General features: G+C 43.7%; 1 protein-coding gene and 1 long non-coding RNA gene across 6 annotated transcripts in view; one reads left to right on the top strand and one right to left on the bottom strand.

Annotated features, from left to right (window-relative positions):
- Nucleotides 1-218: 218 nt before the first annotated feature.
- The window catches only part of MAP2K5 (mitogen-activated protein kinase kinase 5), a 316,196-nt gene continuing 303,062 nt past the window's right edge, over nt 219-13,352 (bottom strand). For all 5 annotated transcript variants that reach the window (XM_001376370.3, XM_007479616.2, XM_007479617.2 and 2 more), the window contains one exon: nt 219-845. In XM_001376370.3, coding sequence (XP_001376407.1) covers nt 741-845 — 105 coding nt within the window. In that variant the 3' untranslated portion in view covers nt 219-740. The remainder of the gene's footprint in view (nt 846-13,352) is intronic.
- On the top strand, nt 2,783-12,163 carry LOC103092635 (uncharacterized). The gene is made up of 2 exons (XR_008914340.1): nt 2,783-3,111; nt 9,751-12,163. It is a non-coding gene; the product is annotated as an uncharacterized LOC103092635 (long non-coding RNA).

The raw sequence follows: 13,352 nt of genomic DNA, 5'->3' as shown, positions 1-13,352 counted from the left end.
CCTAACCCAGTTTGCCTTAGTCCCTACAGCTCTTCTGTCTTAGAATTGATACTCGGCAGGTAAGGTTATTTTTAAAAAATGGCTGAAGATTTGATTAATTTGTCTAAAGTCCTTCTTAGCTCTGTCTCATTCTAAGTTTTCTCATACGTCCAGACTCATCTCTGTTTGGGATAGATGACAAAAAAACCCCAAAAAACAAAAACAAAGCAAAATCTCAATAAGATGATAATATATGTAGAATGCTTTAATTGTCCTTATATGACACACTAAGGCTTTCCTCTCTCTGGGAGTTCCAATCCCTTCCCTCCACCCCTTTCCCATTTAAAAAAATACAACAAAGCCAAGAAATATCAGAAAAGGTCATAAAGGAAACGGGAGTCTCCAGGTTTCCTGGGCCCATCACTTCGTCATTCATGGGATAGCAAAAGACTCCAGTTCAGAAATTTCACAGGAGTGAAAGAAACACATTCAGCGGCCCAAATGGCTGGCTTCTGGCTGTAGGTTGTGTCCTGGGGACCAGGTCCCTGAAGGTTAGTCAGAGAGACGGTGGAGAAGGCAACAGGGAATTCTGACAAGCTCCCTCTGCCTCAGAAGGTGCGGATGCTCACCAAGGCTCTTCTGGTGCTTGCAAACAACGTTAGGTAGTGAACATAATGACAATATAAGAGGTTGCAGGTTTCTTTTTAAAAAACCTGGTTTGAGGATTTCCTTTCTGTGGGTGCTCCCTGGAACAGCTCTGCTCACTGAGGTCCCTGCTGGGTCCGTCTCTCCTCCAGCATCCTGCACACCCACATGGAGACCACTTCAGCATTCCCATCATTGTACTGCATGATAAATGGGTGGCCCTAAGGATGAGAACAGAAGCAGATTTACTTGTGAGAATAAAAACGATCTCATGGAAGTTCCATCCTAAGGCCTCTAAATGGCATGGAGGCGACCTTGTGGTCCTGAAAGCTACGTACGTGGTTGTCCAAGCCCAGGCCAGCCCAGCCAAGGCAGAAAAGTCCATCACAGAATGGCCCGTGGTGGAGGACCTAATGTCACTATTGTGAGGAAAGTGCTTTGCAAACCTTACACGTAGGGAAACAACTGGTTTTATAGTCAGAGAATCTGAGCTTTTTGTTGTCTGAGAATAAGCTTTCAGAGGCTCATCTGCAGGGAGCTGGCTGCTGGATGATGGGTTCTGTAGCCACATCAAGCCAAGAAAGAGTCCTGCTAATTATCAACTGAGTTACAAAAATGTAGGTGGAAGGAAGGGATGAACAAAATCAGCTCACAAAAATCTAAGGTGAGATATAAGCTTAGACCTCCTCATTCTAAGTTCACTTTCTCTCTGGAGCCATCTTGATTCATGTATGGTTGGTCCCCTTCATTTGGTCCTTGGTCAAACCCTCTTGCCCTCGGGTGTATCTTTCCTGTTTCCCCTACCAGACTATAAGCTCCCTGAAAGCAGAGCCTGTGTCTAATACTTGTTTTCATTTTTTATTGTCATGCAAAACACACTTCCATATTGGTCATTGTTGTAGGAGCAAAGCAATCCATAACCAAAACCCCCAAATAAAACTGATGTGAAAGACGCTGCCTCCAACAGTTCTTTCTCTGGAAGATAGTATTCCCCAACATAAGTCTTTCAGGATTGTCCCAGATCATTACATTGCTGAGAGTAGCCAAGTTTTCACAGACAATCATTGTCCAATGTTGTTCCTGTGTACAGTGTCCTCCCAGTTCTGCTTAGTTTACTCTGCATCAGTTCTCACAGATCTTTCCAGCTTTTCCTGAAATCATCTTGCTTATCGTTTCTTATAGAATGATAGTATTCCATTACCGACATGTACCACAATTTGTTCAGCCATTCCCCAATTGATGCACACACACCCAGTTTCCAATTCTTTGCCACCACAAAAAGAGCTGCTATTATTTTTGTACAAGTGGGTCCTTTCTCCTCTAATACTTTTTTCTTTTCTTTTTCTTTTTTGCCTTTTACTTTTTATTTAAGTATTTTCCCATGGTTACGAGATTCATATACTTTCTCTTCCTTTCCCCCCTTCCCCCTCCCAGACCTTTAATACTTTTTAAATCTCCACAGTGACTCCTATGCCCAATGATGGGCATACAGCAGTATCTAATAAATATATAGTGTTTTTACTGTGATCTTGTTTTTATATCACCGCTATTTTCTAATATACTCCCGCTACCTCAATGAGTCACCTCTTATAACAGGCAATAAAAAAGAAAGAGAAAAATTGCATTTCAGCAAAACTAACCAAGACACCAATGGAATTGGTCAGTTTATGCAAAATCACCACAAGCATAGTCACATCCTCCCCCCTTTGCCCCCCCCCCCCAAAGGAGGAAGAGAACTTCATTTGGTGGTTTCTTCTCTGAGGTCAAAATCATTCAACACATAGTTATTGCCTAGAACCCAAGTCTTCTGACTTCTATTCCAATGCTCTGCCAAGAGACCCAAATGTCATCTGGCTGTACAATTCATGTCAACCCCTTTAGCCCTCCTCCCTTCTACTAAAACCTTCCTAAAAATAAATCAGAATCTGATTAGCTCACTTTCTTTGGAAGTGTTCCTGGAACAAATGCAAACACATTATGGGAAAGACCATATTGATGTATTTGTTTCCATTTCCAGAGAGTAGTTTCTAGAGCTTGTGAATGAAAATTTCTGTTGCTTTCTCCTGCTACTGTACAGCACACTCTCAAGCTGTACAGTCTGACTTAAGAGTGATGGGCACATTTCCAGGCTTAGTCTCCCATCTGTTTTTATCCGCTGTCTCTCTCTGTGTATAACCTATTTATATATGCACATGAAATAGACACAGAGGCTCTGCTATCTTTAGCTCTCTCCTCCTCCCACCCATACACAGGATGTACACTCTCAATCGCCAGTCCCCTCAGGATTTTCTAAGGAGTCTTAAGGAAAACAGAGAGAACAGCCAGCACAGTCTCTTTTAAAAATCAGGGGAAAGAGAAAACAGAAAAAGGGTTTCCTGCCCTACTCCCTTCAACCCCATGCCTCATATTTTCTCTTGAAGGACAGCTACTGTCATTGTTAATTGGGCTTAGGACACGTTGTATTTTTCTCCGCCAAGGATCCTAGAGGTAAGAGGAAACTGGAGTGGGCAGGTAGAGAATGGAGAATGGATGCTGTTCCTGGGGCCAACTAAGAAAGATTGGTGGAGGGCAGAATGACTGGTTAGGTTTTCAATTTCCTTTCTCCCTCCCTCCCTCCCCACTCAACTGTCCCTGTGCTGCTCTCTTCAATCTTCCCTCCTTCCTCCATTCTCAATCTCCGCACCCTCTCCAACCTTCTTCCATTCCTGTCCTCTTTCCTCTTTTCCCTTGATCCCTTTTCCCTCAGCTTTCCCCCTGCCCCTTCTCCTTCTTCCCTCCCCCAGGTCTGAAGTGCCACCCACCCCCCAAGCCCACATACACCCCTCCCTTTACCCTATGGGTCTGTTTAGCTGGCCTGATCTAGGTGGCAGCTTTGCCAGCGTCCCAAACAGCTCTTTCAATATACCTCAGCCTTGACCTGTAGGTCCCCAGGGGACAGTCAGACCAATTACAGCAGATTGCAAGGAGCTTCAGTGAGATGAAATCATCACACTCATTTTCAATTGTGCCTAAAATGGATCTGAACCCAGGGTTCCAAAGGTGAAAGGCTATGGCATCTTTCCAGCATGTCACCCAGCCATCCAAAACCCTAATGACTGGGAGAGGGGGATGGAGAGGAGGAGGGGGGGGGAAATTTGCCTGATAAAGGAGAATAGGGCACCAGGCTGGAGGAAAAATCGGGGCATAAGGAGTAGCCTAGCTAGTGATTAGCGAAAAGGCAAGATCGAATCACAGACAGGCTACAGACAACGTCAAGGCACAGGTGAATAGATTAAAAATGACAACCTGAGAAATCTACCTGTGACTTCAAGGTCAAACGGTGCCTGAGGCAAGGGAGGGTGGTGAGGGTGCTGACTCCGAGGCTGGGAGAAGGTGGGGGTGTCAGCATCTTTGCCCCCCCAGACGCAGATTCAAGGAGAATGATGATTTCCAGAATTCATTCTTTCACTCAAGGATAGATGGACGATATTCCCTATTAACAATACCTTGCATTTATAGTTCATCTCCCCTCCCCTGCATTTCTCTTGCCAACAGACCTCATTACCACGAGCCTGGACAATTAGAGGAGCCTGTCCCTGTCCTCTCAGTCTTTCCTATTGCTACATTATACATAGCTCTGCCATTAAAAAAAAAATCCCCTACCTCCTGTCTTAGTATCGATACTACTGTTTAGGTTCCAAGGTAGAAGAGCGATAAAGGGCCAGACAATTGGGGTCAAGTAACTTGCCCAGGTTCACACAGCTAGAAAGTATCTCAAACGAGGTTTGAAACTCTGGTCATGCCATTCTTTACTCTTAATCCCTTCATCTGTCACTTAGTAGACAAACATGTATTAAGTAGACTCCCTATTTCCCATGCATTCAAACGCCTCAGCCTTCAGGTTTCATGTGTGGGGTTCAAAGTCTTCATGATCTGCCTTCTCCCCCATTTTCTAGTTTTATCTTATCATTTTACCCTGAGGTGGCTCCAAGTCAAGTCTTCCCCAAGAAAGTGGCATGCCACTATGCTGATGCCTCTAAGGAATGCCCTTCCTCCTCTTCCCCTGTTTAAATCCTTTAGTGATGAATTCAAATAATACCTCATGAGTCCATCACTAGTTCCCTTGGTGGATGATGATTTGCACTCTTGGTCTATAAAGAAGCCTTTGATCTGCAGCTACTCTACTTATTAGGTAATATTATGCAGTAAACTGTATATCCAACCTCTCTTATTAAGATGGAAAAATGTCTCATCTAAACTTTGTATCTCACTCATCACTAAGCACAGTTTGTCTCATACGTAGGTTATTTTATAAATACTAACATCCACCAATGGAATTAATGAGAGAGTTTATAAGACTTACTCAAAGTCAGAGCCAAGTGACAGCCCTGGTATTTAGACTACCATGTTCATTCATTTTTAGCTGGACTTGCCACCTAATTTTGTAATTTCATTGATATTTTTTGCTTTCACATCACTTTCCTTTCCATACATCTCCCTATCTAGAAAACCATTCCTTGTAAAACGCAATAAGCAAGGGGGAAAAAAGAACTTCAGCAAAACTAACCAGCATATCAAATGAGTGTGACAGTAGCTCTACCTCTGCATTTTCTAATCTTTTTTTCAGTTAAACACTGGGTCATTATCATTATTTTTTGGATAATATAGCTTTTTTCTATACTATTAATTTTAAATCTGCCAAATACTGAATGAAAGGAAAAAAGAGAAAGGCATAGAGGGGAAGTAAAATGAGAAGGCAGAATTTCTGGCCTATTTCCAGAATTCAAAGCTTTTCTGAGTTGAGGTAAAGGCTGCTAATTCAGGAACAGAAAGCCTTATCTCTAGCTTTTGGGGGAACAAAGCTTTCCTTATAATAGTAGTCTTATCTAGAAGACTTAAGAAAGATTCTGAATTATCCTTAAGAAGTCAAGGTAGTTAAATGGGGGGGGGGTAAAGGGACAATTGATTTAGGAGTCGATGTTGAACCCTAGCATGCAACAACAAAAAATTATTTTTTACATTGATTTCAGAACATGTGAAAACTGGGTTAAAATATAGAGTAAATGAATTCCAGAAAATAAAAAAAAGTTAGTGAGATTCCCAATCGCAAAGTCTTTCCTCTTTGAATAAACTGGGTCATTATTCTTAAGTGGTTTTCACTCAGTTTTGCTGCTGCTGTTCTTTCCATTTATGTTCTTGCAGTCATTCTGGATCCTGTTTTCCTGGTCCTGCTTATTTCACTCATCAATTCACACAAGTCTTCCAAGGCTTCTCTGAATTCTTCACCTTCTTTCTTGTTAGGGTTTAGCAGTACTCCATTATGTTCACGTGCTACAATCTGTTTAGCTATTCTCCAATTGATTAGAATATACCTTGTTTATAATTTTTCACTGCTTCAAAAGTGCTATTCATTCACATAAAATACATTAATCAAGGGTTTTGGCATGGCTGAGATGTTTCATGAACCTTAAGAAAAGGAAGAATCAGAGTAACATCTGGGGCATATTTAGCTCAACAATCCCATTTCCAAGGATGGGTTAGAAGGGCACACTTTCTAACCTGGAAAAAAGGGTCTAGAATGTGTGCTTGTAAACTGGAGGATCAAAATAAAAATGTCAGTCACATTTACATACTCTACAATCAAGTATATACCAGTTCCTGAACTCCCCTCACGTACCCTTTTCTACACCAGCTCTGTTGCCTCCATAATTAGAACGTACTCCAGCTTCCTTCCAAGTCATTCCTACTTCAATTTCTGCTAGCTGAAATCTTCTCTTCTATCTGAAGCCCTTGCTCCAATGCCATTTCCTCTATAAAGCCTTCTCTGACCCTAACAGAAATTATTGCTTATCGCATTTAGTCTTTTACCTTTATATAACTTGTATTTTAATAGCTTCATTCAACTGCAAGCTTTGTATTTATCTTTAAATCTTCCTACATGACTTGAGCTTCATAAACGCAACATGGTAGAGCAGAGTCAGAAAGAAACCTAGGTTTAAAGTCTGGACCTACCAATTGTGAGAGTCTGGGCCCAAGTTCTTTCCTATGTGAAACAAGGGAGAGGGACTAAGTAACCTCTAAGCCCCTTTCTAGCTGTATGGACTGAGTATTAAAGATTGGCTCAATTTAAGGGGGTTTTCATCCAGTCTCCTGGATATTTCCTCCTTCTTATTTTGATTACCTCTTCCTACTTGCTTAAATCTCCTACTGGGAGCAAGAAAATTCTCCCTGAAATATGAGGATAAGTTGTTGCTTTTCTTTAAGTTGCTAGGAAATGAGTGACCTCTTGCCTTTTGCAATGAACAATGGGAAGCTGCTTTGCCTGAGCCAGTATGTCAAGCCTTCACTCTCTCCTCCCCCATGGAAAGCCTGGGGTAATAGCACTATCCAAAAATACTGGATGACTTTGGTTTCCATATGCTCCATCTCTGTAATCATCTGTTCAGGAACAATTGGACCAGAACTGCAGGAGAGGGAGGGCTGAGACGTTCCTGTACTTTGCTGAGAAGGAACAGCAGGGACCCTCTTTGCCACCTGAGTCCAGGTACTTCCAGGCAAGGAGGAAAGGCACTCCTGCGCAGCCTCCCATTCTAGCTCTCCCCATCGCCACCCCCTGGAGCCCCCAAGGTCTTCCTGGGTGCCCCCTATCGTTCAGTCCTGGGTTCCTCTTAAGTGTTGACTGACTGGGGGCAAAAGCAAAAGGAAAAATGTAAGTGAGCCTCACTTTACTTGAGCAATTCATATCTAAAGAGTGACAGGCAGGAAGGAAAGGAGGAAATTTTGTTGTTCAGTCGTATCTGACTCTTTCTGGCCCCATTTGGGGTTTTCTTGGCAAAGATACTGGAGTGGTTTGCCATTTCCTTCTCTGGCTTATTTTGAAGATGGGGAAACTGAGGCAAACAGGCTTAATTAAGTGACTTGCCCAGAATCATATAGATACTAGTAAATATCTTGAGGCTGGACTCCAACTCATGGCCAGGCACTGTGCTGTTTTATGAATATCTCAGTTGATCCTTGCACTAAATAATCTTGGGATGTGGGTGCTGTTATTATCCCCATTTTACAGATGAAGAAACAGAGACAGGGAGAAGTTAAGGGACCTGCTAAGGGTCTAAGGCTGGGACTCTGAATTCAATCCTTCCTGACTCCAAAACTGGTTTTATTCAAGGCTTTACCCAGCTGCACTGGTACAAACTGGGTCACTTCTTAAATAGACTAGAAAGAGTTAATGAAATAAACTGTTGTACATCCTTAGGTAAAGTGAAGAATCCCTTTAGAATGTAAATCATCACCCCTGAACGGAGCAGCCAAGTATTTCTAGCCCGGTGCTGGATAGAAGGAGGATATGAAGCATAATAATTAGGAAGGTGGGGTTCAAAATCAGGAAAGGCTCTTAGAGTTCATCTACTCCAACCTCCCCTTTGAGAGATGAGGAAACTGAGGTTCGGAGAGACTAAGTGAGGAGGGAAGAAAAGAGAATAATCATTTCTATAGCACTGATAAAATGCCAGGCATTAAATGCTTTACACTCTCTCATTTGATGCTCATAATCCTTTGAAGTAAGTGCTTTTATCATCCCCATTTTATAGATGAAGAAACTGAGGCAAAGGTTAAGTGACTTGCCAAGAGTAACTCAGCTAGGAAGTATCTGAGTCCAGATTTGAACCCAGGACCTACCATCTCTAGGCCTGGCTCTCCATCCACTAAGCCATCTCACTGCCGCCATTTTTCTTTTTTATTAATTATATCCAGCACTCAGCATAGTGCTTGGCACATAGTAGGTGCTTCATAAATATGTGCTGGATTAGAAATATGTATATACATTTTAAATTCTTACCGTTTGCCTTAGTATCATCCCCATTTTACAGATGAAGAAACTGAGGCAATGGTTAAGTGATTTGCCCAGGGGCACATAGTTAGGAAGTGTCAGAGGCCACATTTGAACCCAAGTCCTCTTGACTCCAGGCCGGACACTGCCCCCCATAAGTCATGCATTGATATTGTGCTAATATGAACTCTTCAGTGGCTTCCAAGAGCCATCTAGGATAAGATGTCAAGATCTCCAGACAGTCTGGCTCCAGTGGTCCTTCCCAGCTGGAGGTCCCACAATTTCCCTTCACCGGCTGCTCTCAGAACCCGACTAACATCTCCTGCTGCTCTTTGTTCCCATCGGCCATCCTCATGCCTGGAATGCACTTCCTCCTTCCCTTGCCTTATCCAGGCTGGACCTTTTCTCCTCAGGGCTCTGCTCCATGGCCCCTCCCTTCTCTAACCTGTATTTAGTCACTGGTAATTTTGTGCTATCCGCCCCAAAGCCTGGAAGCACTTTGAGAGCAAGGACTTCTTTTTTTTTTTTTGCATGGAGGAGATGTGAGGATACAGTGAAGAGTTCTGGGCCCCGAGTAGGGAAGACCTGAGTTCAAATCTGCCCTCAGACACGAGCTGTATGATCCAGGGTGAGTTTCCTCTGTTTAAAAATGGGGATAGAAGGCAGTGAGGTGGCTCAGTGGATGGGGAGCCAGGCCTAGAGACAGGAGGTCCTGGGTTCAAATCTGACCTCAGACACTTCCCAGTTGTGTGACTCTGGGCAATTCACCCCTATTGCTTAGCCCTCACCTCTCTTCTGTCTTGGAACTTGATGCTAAGACAGAAAGAAGAAAAGAATTTTTACAAAATAAAGATAATAACAGCACCCACCGCCCAGGGTGGTTGTGAGGATCAAAGGAGATGTTTCTAAACGATGCTTAGCACGACGGTGCCTGGTTCAAGGCAGGCAATGTATCATGCTTGCTATGATTTGTAAGAATGGAGATTTGAACCTAGGACGTCAATCCCCAGAAGTCCTTGCTCTACTTCCAGGATGCTTTGTAATCGCACTGCATTCTCACCTGGGCCGAGAGCAAATTATTATTTAAAGGGTCTCTGCCTACGGCGGGGTCTCGTTCTTCTCTCCCTGTTTCCGCCGGCAAGCAGACGCGTCTCATGATGTGAGTGAAAATTGAATGGGCCTCTCGGCCCACCCAGCACGTGCTTCTCTTACTTGTATTCTTAAATTCCTTATCTTAAATAAACCTCTAAAAATATAATACTTCTAGAGAGAAACTAATTTCTACCTGCCTCAGTTTCCCCCAATTTTAACTCCAACAGATTATCACTATTCCAAGCTGCTGGAGCCAAGAACGTAGAGGCTTGAGGACACGAGTAGAGAGCAGGAAGGATGCTTGCTCTGGGCAACATCCGTAACCAGGCAGGAAGAGCCGCCCTGGGCACGTTCAGTGGAAGCGCACCCTTTATCCAGCTTCTTCTTCTCTTCACCCTTGGAGGCCTTCTTTGGTTTCTCTGTCATAGCATCCAACCAGAGGGGGATTTCTGTGGTTTTAAGCCCAGTTAGCAAAACGGAAGCGACTGAACTGGATGAGCTGGTGAAGGCTCCCAATCATCAGCGAGCAAGAAAGAGCGCCAGACCTGGAGTCCACACGGCAGCTTGCTGCTCCATGTGCGGCCTGGGGAGGCCTTGCCCACTCTCTGCCTCAGTTTCCTCGGCTGTCAGAGGCCGCGGGTTGGACTAGGTGATCTCTCATCTCCCGTTCAAAAAGGAAAACCCAACCCAACCCTCTGAACGGATGACCTCAATAGCACCATCACTGCCAACCCATGGTGGCTGGCTAAGGCACCTCCCCACACTTTTTCCTTTCCAAGAGCTAAAATCACTGTCTTTTCAGCTCTTCTCCATACAACAAGAGGGGGCGGGTAAACAAAGATGACTTTCTGAATTGCTTAGTTAGAAAACCCGAGGCCTGACCAAAGATCTGAATAAAAGTGCCGGGGAGAAAAAATCAGAGTTTGTCTAATTTCTGTTTTGAGGGCTGGCCCAGGGTTCTACATGAAATTGGCGCTCAATGAGTATGATGAGTGGATGAATGGGTCAAGAAGGTACAGGAACCCAATGAAGGGAAGTGAGAAAAAGAGAGGATTCCCAAGAAGTCATCAAGCCACCTTGGCCCACTCTGCAGGTACCCCATCCCCCGATGGCCAGACTGACCCGAAGGGATGCCAGAATTCAAGGACGCGGAGTCAGACGAGTCCTATGATGGCAAAAAACCAGATGGAGAGAAGCAAAAGCACCTGCATGTGCAACCTGTGAGGGACGTGGCTAGGCCACTTCTGGAGCCATCCAGAGAGGGAAACGGGGCGAGATGCTCCCCTCGGTAGCACTTACTCCACCATGTTCTCAGCCCCTATTCCGAGCCTGGATGAACGCTTTATCTCTTTGGCAAAGGAATCAGGATCTGTAAGAGCTAAAGTAACCCCAGCGAGCTCCGAGGAACAATGGGGACATTAATGTTGCTCTTAACCGTGAAGCCGGGATATTGATATCACACTTGTAAAAAGCAATTTTTAGCCCTTGTGAAAGGCACCGTCTGACTGCCCAGACACCGAGGTCTTTTATTCATCATACAGAGAGCACATTAATAGCCATGTATGCAAAGGAGCAGCCGAGCAAGTGGCAAGATGAAGCTGCTGAATAATCATGCTAACCTCATCAACAGGCAGTGGGAGCCCACTCTCATTTCCTTTATTCTCACAGGGCTAATTCCAACAATTAAACCGGTGAGGGTTGAAGTATTATGGTCCACAAACTTCTCAACAGAAGATGGAGGCATAATAAAGGGAAAAGGACATGATTGCAAAAGGTAAGATGGGTCCAAAAGTGGGACACGGCGGTGGGGAGGAGGGGAGAAAGAAAGTCACCTGGAGCCTGACACGGACCACACTTGGAAATAAATCAATTACCTGAGTGAGATGAAGGCAATTGATGGAAACTTAATAACTCGTGAAAAGGAAATCATCATTGGTCCAAGCCAGGCCCTTCTTCACCTGGGCCGTGGTGTCCAGATGGCTTCTGTTGATTCCTACTTTACATACCTGTGTTGTCATGTCCCAATTCTTGCTCACGCATTTAACTGTGATGAAATCCATTACCGAAGGATTGAACAGAGGAGACTATTACCAAGTCCTCCGTGGTGCTTAGGTTTTCTTTCAGTCTGAGAGGTCAACTCACTTTCTCCATTTCTCTCCTCCCCCTGGATCCCCCAAGACATCTAGTGAAAAAGCCTTTCGAGGTTGGATCTTCTGTCGCCATTTTCAGTGAACGCCCCAGACCCAGAGACAATTTGAATCTGGAAACTGAGAAAAAAGGGGATAATCTGGAGGAAACATCACCGTCCTTCCAGTCATCCAGTTGTATAAATCTAGATGGACTCCTCGATTGACATCTTTGATTCTTCTATCCTCAATTTCCAAGACACTGTCAAGTCTTACTAATTCTCTTACCAAAAGAGCTCTTTCACCTCCCTGGCTCTTTGCCCACAGACTCTCTCTATCCTATTCAAGCCCTCCTCAGCCTTCACCTAGACCCATTGCAACAGCCTTCTTCCTTTTGATCTCTATTTCCCTTGACCACCATTCTCCGCACAGTTGCCAAATGACAATTTCCAAGACAGAAGATTGACCTACTGAGAAATCTTAAAAATAAATCAAAGCAATTAAAAAATAAAAACAACTTTAGCCTGACACCGTGGTGCTTTGCAGTGGTTCCCACCTATCTTTCCAGACTTATTCATATCGTACCTTTTCACGAATTCTGTATCCCAGGCACAACGGCCGTAGCTATTCCTGAACTCAACAGGCCACCGGTTGTCTCTATAACTTGGCAAAGGGCCGTCCCTCGTGGCTGGGATGCGCTCACTCCTCCTCTTTCCCCTACGGTTCAATTTCTAGTTTCCTTCAATGGGCAGCCCTGGTGCTACTTCCACCGTGATGGCCGATCCCCTCAGACGTAACTGCTTTCCCCCTTTTTCATTATTTTGTACTTGGTTATCGGTGTAGACAGCACAGCAGATACAGGGCTGGGCTTGATGTCAGGATAGGCATGGATTTAAATCCAACCTCTAACATTACTAGATCTATGACCCTGGGCAAGTCACTTAACATCTTTGAGCCTTAGTCTTCTCAGCTGTAAAATGGGGACAATATTATTTGCATTATCTACTTCACAGGGTTGTTTTAGGATGAAAAGAAATAATGCATGTAAAGTACTCTGTAAACTTTAACATAAATGTCAGTCATGGTATTACATGTTGTAAGTGGAATGTAAGCTCTTTGAGAGCAGGTATTTTTTTTTTTCATCTTTGTATCCCTTATCCCCATCAATGTCTAGTGCCATATTCATAAAAGGTATTTAATAAATATTTGCTGACTATATTATATTATCTGCCATCTCAGGGAGGGGAAAGGAGGAGAATTTGAATTGGAAAACCTCAGAAAACAAATGATAAGAATTGTCTTTATGGGGCACAGCTCAGTAGCTCAGTGGATTGAGAGCCAGGATTAGAGATGAGAAGTCCCGGATTCAAATCAGAGTTCAGATGTGTCCTAGTTGTATGACCTTGGGCAAGTCACTTAATCCCAACTGCCTACCCCTTTCTTCTTTGCTGCCTTGGAAAGAACACATACTTTTGATCCTAAGACAGAAGGTAAGGGTTTGTAAAAATTGTCTTTATATGTAACTGGGAGGAGAAGAAAAAAAATTTACTTGAGGAAAAAAAATTGTTGAATTGCAGTCCCTTTGGAGACGATGTCACTGTCCAAGGGAGAGTACTATATTCTGTCATCTATGAAAAGCTGATCTCTGGTTAATTTTCTTTTACCTATCTTGAGGAAAGGAAGTTAAAATCCCTGCATGATTG

The sequence above is a fragment of the Monodelphis domestica genome, chromosome 1 (assembly GCF_027887165.1).
Source record: "Monodelphis domestica isolate mMonDom1 chromosome 1, mMonDom1.pri, whole genome shotgun sequence".
In the NCBI taxonomy this organism is placed as follows: domain Eukaryota; kingdom Metazoa; phylum Chordata; class Mammalia; order Didelphimorphia; family Didelphidae; genus Monodelphis; species Monodelphis domestica.
Note: the sequence above shows the minus strand (reverse complement) of the source record. Positions and strands in the feature narration are given on the sequence as shown.